The sequence below is a fragment of the Mus pahari genome, chromosome 23 (assembly GCF_900095145.1).
Source record: "Mus pahari chromosome 23, PAHARI_EIJ_v1.1, whole genome shotgun sequence".
In the NCBI taxonomy this organism is placed as follows: domain Eukaryota; kingdom Metazoa; phylum Chordata; class Mammalia; order Rodentia; family Muridae; genus Mus; species Mus pahari.
In genome coordinates, this window is record NC_034612.1 from 4,308,220 (window position 1) to 4,317,447 (window position 9,228).

A 9,228-nucleotide genomic window follows, 5' to 3' on the forward strand; every position below is an offset into this window, starting at 1 on the left:
GGGCTCGGGGAGTCCAGTCAGTCCTCCCAGTGATGGGCTCGGGGAGTCCAGTCAGTCCTCCCAGTGATGGGCTCGGGGAGTCCAGTCAGTCCTCCTAGCTCTGTTGGACTCAGCAGTGATGGGCTCGGGGCGGGAGGCCTTCTGCAGGGAAAGGGACACCTGCCTCAGGTATTCTCGAGGCTCTGATGTCTGGAGGCTCAAAGCAAGCCTTTGTCACTTCCCCACACCCTCCCCTGTGCCCAGCTCCCTTCCACCTGGTGCCCTAACTCTAGGGGCCCATTGCTGGCTATCAGACAAGACTCTGCCCTGGCATTGCCCTTCTGAGCCTTGTGTTCCTGGGGCAACCACATGCTACTTCCTTGGTGACTCCCTGGAACCTGCAGGGAGGGCACAACCCACCCTGACCCGCACAGCACTGTAGGGTCAGCAGGTATCCTCGGGGTTGCCTCTTCTGAGTTTAAAAGGAGCCATTTCTCATTTGACCTGGGTGACATCCCACCCAGAAGGACTCTATGAAAATCCAAGCTCGTCTATATCCTGGGGTGGGGGGTAACACAGGACACAGGTAATCCCACAGCTAGCTGTTGTGAGGTCACTTCCTGTCTTGCTAGGCAGCTCCTGGGCTCCCGCCTGGCTTGCACTAGCACCATCTGAGCCAGGATGCAGAGAGACCAGAGCATGGCTGCCGGGAAGCGGCGAGCACAAGGCAATGCACCCGTGGGGTAGGCTCAGCACAGCCTGGCCGTGGGCTGCCTGAGCATCTCAGGAAGAGACGCTGGCTGGGCAGACTCCACTCCACCGTGGGCCAACATCAAGGCCCCTGGGAGCAGTCTCCGTGAGCAGACCTTAAGATCACCTGACCCTTGGTTAGGTTTGCCTCTGCTGGCTCTTATTTCCTAAGCAGAGCCTGACTTCAGAGTGGGGCAGGGCCACCAGGGACACAGCACACTCCAATATGCAGGATGGAGAGAGGGACTTAGCCCCGAGTCCCTGGTGGTCAGGCAGACCCGCCACACTTCACTTAAGCACCTGTTTAAGAACTTCGCCACGTTTGCATCCGTCTCTCCCATCTGGACGAGAGGCACCACGCTGTGAAGAGAGAACGCACAGTCAGGTTACAGAGCAAGGTTTAACGCATGGGAGCCTGGCACGTGGATCGCCACGGCTTGACTTCACCATTCAAACCTAGTCCTGCAAGAACAAACAGACACAGCGTGCCCGCCACTGTCTCAGCTTGGGCACATGCGACGTGGCCTGGCCAGTGAAGGGGGAGGCACCGCGACGTGGCCTGGCCAGTGAGGGGGAGGCACCGCGACGTGGCCTGGCCAGTGAAGGGGGAGGCACGGCGACGTGGCCTGGCCAGTGAAGGGGGAGGCATGGCGACGTGGCCTGGCCAGTGAGGGGGAGGCACCGCGACGTGGCCTGGCCAGTGAAGGGGGAGGCACGGCGACGTGGCCTGGCCAGTGAAGGGGGGAGGCACCGCGACGTGGCCTGGCCAGTGAAGGGGGAGGCACCGCGATGTGGCCTGGCCAGTGAGGGGGCGGCACAGCAGACAAGCTAGGGTAAGCGGGTCAACAGCCCAGCCTGCAGGCCTTTGTGCCACCAAAGCCTGGCCTGGGCTCCTCTGTGGGCAGGGCTATAAACCTCTAGTCCTCAAAAGAGTTTCATCTAGCCCTTAATCCCCAAGGAGTTACTTGTTCTAAGTTGTAATTCTAGTTACCCAGAGGTCCTGCACCTGGCTGTGCGCATATAATTTGTCCCATCCCACCTCCTGCACTGCCTGATCCCAGCTGGTCCTCCTCCAAGCTAGCCTGGGGGGCGTGTTGGGCTTGGCCTTATCCAATACCACACTTGGCCATTGGCCCAGGAAGTCTTGCGTCTCTAGTCCTTCTTGCCCCACACTTCCTACTTGGCTTCTTCACCTGGGTGTCCTCCTGCTTTCTGGCAGGTCACTGCTGCGGCCGCATTGAAGGTGCGACACCAGCTCAATCTCATGCTCTGATGCTGTAAGCCCTGTTGATGTGGGCGACTTTGTGTAAATGGCCCTTTTTCTCTGGAGGCCCAAGCGTTTTGTTTTTTGTCACCCAGGATATATCTGGGAATGTCTAGATTCACCAGTCTTCTGTGAAGGAAAAAGGCTTGCGATCTGAGAGTCTGCGGACCCCCAGAATCTCACTGACCTGCTCCTGACCCCTGGGGACCGGAGCCGTTGTGATCAGCCCCTGAGATGTGGACAGAGTCTCTCCAGAGTCCCCCGAACCCCAGGGCCCCTTGTAGTCCTTCCTGCTGGCTTCTAGCAGGGTCCTTTCATGGTGTTCTCCTCAGCCCCACATCCTAGGGAGCCTGTGGCTCTCAAAGCAGAAAAAACTCCACTTGGCCTCTGAGCAGTGTGAGTCACTTATCACAGTGCCCTCCAAGACAGGACTCAAGACACGGACAATGAAGAGGTGGTGGCTCAGATATGACAAGGGTTCTGCATCGGCCTCTGGGACCCTTACCGTCGCTCGGCGCGGCGGCACACAGCACGGCAGAAGTGCAGGGCAGAGCTGCTCTTGCCTCCAGACTGAAAGAAAGAGTAGGTGTTGGCCACTGTTGCTCTACACTGGCATACCCCTGAGGGGCTGGGGTGCAGGGGGTGACTCGGTTGCTACAGTTGGGTCTATTGGCAAGCTTGTGTTTCCATCACAGCACCTACCCCGCCACACCAAGTTGAGCCCCCCAATACCTACAGGCAGAATGAAGGCCGTGAGCGGGGGGAGCTGGCTGGAGTACTTGTCAATCCACCGCTCCAGCTCCAGGACAGGCCCTTCCTGAAAGGCCGTATGCTCTAAGGAGTCAAGGGCAGAGAGGCCCTACTGTAAGCATGCTACCAGACCACCAGGAAACACCCCTTCCTTCTTCATGGGAGTCCCGCTTCCACCAGTCTCGAGGATAATGTCTCTCCCAAGGCAGAGAGCAAGGATGTCTGCCCTGCCAGAGAGCTCTGACCCTTGTTTAGGTTTGCCTCTGCTGGCTCTTATTTCCTAAGAAATAAGCCTGGGGCTCAGGCTCCCAATGGGCAACTCTTGGGGGCAACCCTCACCCCAAGACCCCATAAACTCCCTGAACAGGCTGGGAATTACTTAAGTGAGCCTCCCTGGCTGAGGAACGTGGAGTGGCCAGGGCGGAGCCGATGTCCTGTAGCGTGCATTGGATCTGGAACGAGGGTGAGAAGAAAGGCCATTTGTGGATCGTGTCGGGGCTGTTGGACCGCGAACCCAACAGCCCTAATTCTAAACACCACGAGACCTCCTAGAATTTAAATCACTGGACCAAACATACCAGTGCCGCCTAAATGGTGAAGGATAGCCCATGGAGGGCAGTGGTCAACGGAGCAGGGGGACTCAGGGAGGACACCTGTCCATTCCTGGGACCCATGTAGGCCCCAACAAGTATACAGTGAAGCTTGGGCAACCTCGGCCACCCACAGCATCCTAGAGTGACTCTGCTAGCAGATACCCCTTGGAACTCAAGGGCAGCGCTAACAAGCAGAGGTCCACCTCACTGAGACTTGAAGGCAGCAGGGCTCCCGAGCACACGGCTCTTCAGCCTGGGCTGCGGCCTCTGACCCTGGGTTATCTTCTGCCAAGAGGTTGTCCCGAGCAATGTAGGGCTCACCACTAGATGTGACAAGTGCGGATAGCCTTCTGTATTGCCGAACACCCGCTGGAGAGCAGTCACCCTTCACCTGACACCCCTCACCTCCCGGGGGATTATCTGTCCTTACCTCAGCGATGAGGCCAGCATGCTTCTCAAGAGTGATTAGCTACTGTGATGCAAAGAGTTAATGGGCCAGGGCGAAGCCGGCAGACAATTCAGGTCACAGGGACCAAAGGCCCCCGTCGTGGGCTAAAATGATGTTACTTACTTTCTGAAGCTCTTCGGCAAATGTGTGTCCTTTTTCTGTGACCAACTCCATGGCAAACCTAGAAGGACGAGGAAGAATTAGTCCCTGACAGTACGCGCTGGGAGCCGTAAGCTGATGAGCTATACCCGCCAAGGCAGCCTTGTCTTGCTGACAAAGAGAACACGTGGACAGGGGCATTTGCTTCCTAAAGCATCTACCACGAGTCAGCTGTTCTTTCTATGTGGACAAACTGGTCCTGTTGCAACAGCACGGAGCGGGAGACCTGGGATCTGTCCAGCAGGGGATAGAGACACGTGCAGTGCAGCAGACGCCCAAGTTAACCCACTTGGGGGAGGGGGCTTTCAAGGATGAAGAGTTTCTTCATAAGGTAGGACAGAAGAGGAAACAAACTTCCTAGACACAGGGTGACAGGGACAGACCCTGTAGCACACAGAGCTGACCAGCTGGTCTGCATGAGCTGACTTCTCATAACAGCAGTTCACACAGATCCATCGAGGGCAACCTCCAGGACTCTCCAGCAGGGCGGAGAATGTCACACAGATGGGTCTCCGATGCCCAGTGCTAATCACATCGAGGCCCGCTTACCCAATAGCCGAGCTTAGCTCATCTGTGGTCCCCACGGCTTCAAATACTTGGTCATCTTTCGGTCTCCTTTCTCCTGTGAAGGTGCTGGAAGACCCTGGGGGAGGAAGATACCTTTAGCACATTAAGATTTGGGGGTTTTCTTGGGGGTGGGTATAGTGGGTCCCAAAAACCTGGTTGTCCCAGAGAGTCCGCATGTAGACCCAAATGATGCTATGTAACACTTCCCTCCAAGTTACCCCTGATTGGTGAATAAAGATGCCTACAGCCCATACTTGGGCAGAACTTACAGAGGCGGGGCTTAGGGGTTCCTGGGCTAAGAGTCTGAGGAAAACCACAAGGGGCTGGGAGAGGAAGAGGAAGGTGCAGAGAGAAGATGCCATGGGATAAAAATCTTTAAATCATGGCCAGGAGGGCTGGCCAGCTGGAGTTAAGGGCAGCCCAGAAGGAACACTGTAAGTAGTAATTTGGGGTGATTGATAGGAAAGGAGATTCTAGCATAGAGGGTAGGTATCTGCCCAGCTTTAGTGCCGATAAAGGCTTATTATAAATTAAAGGTCTACATGAGTCTTTTATCTGGGAACTGAATAATCAAAGGAGGGGAGGGAGCCCCTGACTGAGATTAAATTTATTCCACATCCGGTGGGGCAGGAGCTGGAGGGACGGCTCTGTGGTTAAGGGCACTGGCTGCTCTTGCAGAGGACCCAGGTTCAGGTTCCAGCACCCACAGAGTGACTTGCAACATCTGTAACTCCAGACCAGGAGCTGATGCTTGCTTCTGACCTCCACAGGCAGCAAGCAGGCATTCGCGTGGCACATACACATACACGTAGACAAACACTCATGCACGTCAAAATGTCCACACCCCGTAAGCATGAAGTGTCCCTTTGGTCACTACCATCGAGGCTAGCCCTTTTCTCCCCTGGCTCGCTTTCAGCTTAGACTAGGAACCCCTGGGGAACCTCTTGCTTAAAAATAAGGCACCTGTGGTGTCAACCCCCTGCTTGTCTCCTGTTAGCCTAGGTCACAGCTTCTGCCTGGCGCCATGGCTTCACGCCGTCCAGCCACTGAGCCCGCCGCAGCGTTGGTGAGTAGAAATGAATCCGATATCCACACTGTGGCTGTGACAGAGCAACCTCAACAAACCAAAGCAACCGTGTCTGAACAAAGCACCAGGCTTTGACTCTCCTGGCTGATGACAAGGACATACGTGTCTCTGTCACAGTTGCAGGACCCCACCACCACCCCTGTCTCTCCCACCTTCTAAGAAAGGTCAGTAAGTTACAGAAGTAGCCCTGCTTCCAGACCACTTCAGACCCAGAACAAAGGTCCCTTTCTTTGACTCCGCCCCTGTGCGGCCAGCATAAGCCTCACCCTGTCCAGCCATAGTGAGCCCACTGCCCCATCTGTGAATGACCTGAGGCTGTCCCTGAAACTGTCTGCTGTAGCCCTGACACCATCTGACATCTGTCAATTCTACACATATGTTTTCCCCATCATTCTGAATACAGCTCAGTGACAGGAAGTACATCCTACGAGTAGTGTGTGTGTGTGTATACACTTTATTTGAAAGGATATAGCCCAAACATAATCACTATTAATGATCTGTATGGTCTTAAAACTTCAGAAAATGGTACCACAGTAGTCTATTTCTCCACTATATTACATTTAATAAATATTGAAGCAATACATTTTTATTATTTTTGGAAAATAGAAGGAAAGTGTGTGAACTTTTCTGTATTTCTCTCTCCCACAAATCAGATCTCTCTCCTAGCTACCAGACAAAGATAAAATCTTTCAGGATTAGCAAGATGGCTCAGCTGGTAAAGACACTTGCTGCCAAGCCTGATGACCCAAGTTAATCCCTGGGAAGCAGATGGTGGAAGAAAACCAATTTCTCCAAGCTGTTCCCTGACCTCAAATGCACTGGGATATAGGCACATATAACACACACACACACACATACACGTTCTCTCTCTCTCTCTCTCTCTCTCTAAATAAGTTGCAATTTTAAAAGAATCCCACAGCCAAAGAGAACCCTCTCAGACATATCTGAATACACACTCATCATTTTTTTCTTTTCTTTAGAGACAAAGTCTCATTATGTAGCCCTGGCTGGCCTAGAACTTGCTATGTAGACCAGGCATACAAACACACACACACACACACACACACACACACACACACTTTTTCTTTTTCTTTAGAGATAAGCTCTCACTACATACCCCAGGCTGGTCTTAAACTTACAGCGATCCTCCTGCCTCTGCCTCCAGAATACCAGGATTAGATACCTGTTCCACCATGCCTACCATTACACACATTTTAATCCAAATCAACTAAAAGTTCTTTTTATGTTTTTTTAAATTTAGGCTGGGCAGTGGAAGCATAGACCTTTAATCCCAGCACAAGGGAGGCAGAGGTAGGCGGATTTCTGAATTCGAGGCCAGCCTGGTTTACTAAGTGAGGTTCAAGGACAGGCAGGGCTATGCAGAGAAACCCTGACATACATGCATGCATGCATGCACATATATATGTATTTGTATATACATATATATGTGTGTATGATATGTATGTGTGTATGTGTGTGCATGCATGTTATATATGTATGTGTGTGCATGTTGTGTATACATGTATGTATGTGTATATGTGTGTATATGTGTGTATGCATGTGTATGTATGTGTGTATATGCATTCTGTGTATCTGTGTGCGTATGCATGTATGTATGCATGTTGTGCATGTGGATATGCATGTGTGATGGTTTGTATATTCTTGGACCAGGGAGGGGTACCATTTGGAGGTATGGCCTTGTTGGAATAGGTGTGACCTGGTTAGAATAGGTGTGTCACTGTGGGTGTGGGCTTANGACCCTCACCCTCGTTGCCTGGAAGTCAGTCTTCCACTAGCAGCCTTTGGATGACGACGTAGAACTCTCAGCTCTGCCTGTGCCATGCCTGCCTGGATGCTGCCATGCTCCCACCTTGATGATAATGAACTGAACCTCTGAACCTGTAAGCCAGTCCCAAGTAAATGTTGTCCTTTATAAGACTTGCCTTGGTCATAGTGTCTGTTCACAGCAGTAAAACCTTAACTAATACAGAAGTTGGTACCAGGGACTGGGGCATTGCTGTGATAGGCCTGATCGTGCTTTTATTTGAAAGAATGTGGATTTGGGGACTTTGGATTTGGAACGCAGTGGAATGCTTTAAATGGGGCTTAACGGGTCATCCCAGTAGGAATATGGAAGACTTTGTTGCTGAGAGTAACTTGAACTGTGTTGACCTGGCCCAAGAGATTTCAAAGGAAAAGACTTTCAGAATGTGGCATAAAGAGTGTTTTTGTGGTATTTTGGTGAAGAATGTGGCTACTTTTTGCCCTTGGCTGAAAAGTCTGCCTGAGGCTAAGGTGAAGAGACTTGGATTCATTGCATTAACTGCATTGACAAAGGAAGTTTCAGAAAAGCCCAGCAGAGACTTTGTTCTCTGGTTAAGTCTTATGAAGAGAACTTTGAACAAGCTTAGCAAGCTTAGAAAGGGAAAATATAAAACATATGGTTCAAGTATTAAAGGAGTACCAGGAATTGAAATGGAGCAAAATCCTGTGTTTTAGGAAATAAAAGATTAAGGGAGTGGGACTTTGGGGCAAGATCCTACCCAGCTAAATTTAGATCCAGGCATGGTGGTACACACCTTTACTCTCAGGAGTCAGGCATGCTGATCTCTGCGTTCAAGGTCAATCTACAAAGCAAGATCCAGGATTGCCAAGCTTAAGCAGTGAAGGATTTGGAAAACAGAAAGCTGGTGACAGTGTAATAGTACAAGGGGGTCATGTTCTAGTTCCTGCAAGCAGCAGAACTCAGCAGCTTCAGCCATGTGGCTCTGGTTCTAGAGTTATGAATGGAAGGAACTACTGGGACAATTGATGCTGGTNAGCTGGAGCTAAGAAATTAGCAGTGATTAAGAAGAGACCAGCATCACTGAGGNGAAATCTTCTGGGAAGTGTTTTCTGGGAGCACAAAGAAGCTGTGTTCCAGAGATAGCCAAGGTTGTACCTCCTGTTGCGGCTGGACTTGGTAATGTGTAAGAATCACCCAGGTGGTACTGGTTTTGAAGGCATCATGAAGAACAGCTGAGACTTGGCACTGTGAGAGGTCATGGAAGGCCATTGGTGAAGGTGTAGCCTCAGCTGTAGTTGATGACCCAGGACTGAAGGGGTCATGCAAAGGATTTGAGGCTTGGCACCATGAAGAGAGCCTAGGAGAGGCTATTGGTGAAGCCTAGTTGGAGTGGCTTCACCAATACTCCAGTGTATTGGAGATGCCAGTACCATAGGATGATCACCAAGAACAGAAGCCGTAGTGGAGTGGATCAACCTGAGCTTACTGTGCTACAGAGGGCAGAGCTGGAGAAGTGATGCCAGCCCTTAGGAGGAGCCCAAAAGATCAAGTGGAATCCCAGACACTGAAACAAGAAGCTGTAACGTTGATATTGCCTTGGAGACTCAAAGATGTTAAAGATGCCAAAGCCATGGGATACATGCTGAGGAAAACTGCTTACAGGGAGTGGAACCAGCCCAGGAGAAAGCAGTTTGTTGCAGTCAACAAAGATGAAAAAGGAGTGGAGATCTGAAGACTACTTTGACATCAGCCATGGAGATGCAGAGTTTGCCCAGCTGGTTTCCTGCCTTGCTTTGGGGATTACAGTTAATAAGTTGGATGAATCTCAGAAGAGACCTTGAACTT

At 51.5% G+C, this 9,228-nt stretch overlaps 1 protein-coding gene across 1 annotated transcript in view; it reads right to left on the minus strand.

Annotated features, from left to right (window-relative positions):
- Mmab (metabolism of cobalamin associated B) overlaps positions 1-9,228 on the minus strand; it is a 14,409-nt gene that overhangs the window by 2,565 nt on the left and 2,616 nt on the right. Inside the window, exons 3-8 of the mRNA XM_021187059.2 lie at positions 4,493-4,586; positions 3,908-3,965; positions 3,123-3,195; positions 2,730-2,827; positions 2,499-2,563; positions 1,030-1,089 (exon numbers count right to left, since the gene is read on the minus strand). Of these exons, the coding sequence (XP_021042718.1) occupies positions 1,030-1,089; positions 2,499-2,563; positions 2,730-2,827; positions 3,123-3,195; positions 3,908-3,965; positions 4,493-4,586 (448 nt within the window). The remainder of the gene's footprint in view (positions 1-1,029; positions 1,090-2,498; positions 2,564-2,729; positions 2,828-3,122; positions 3,196-3,907; positions 3,966-4,492; positions 4,587-9,228) is intronic.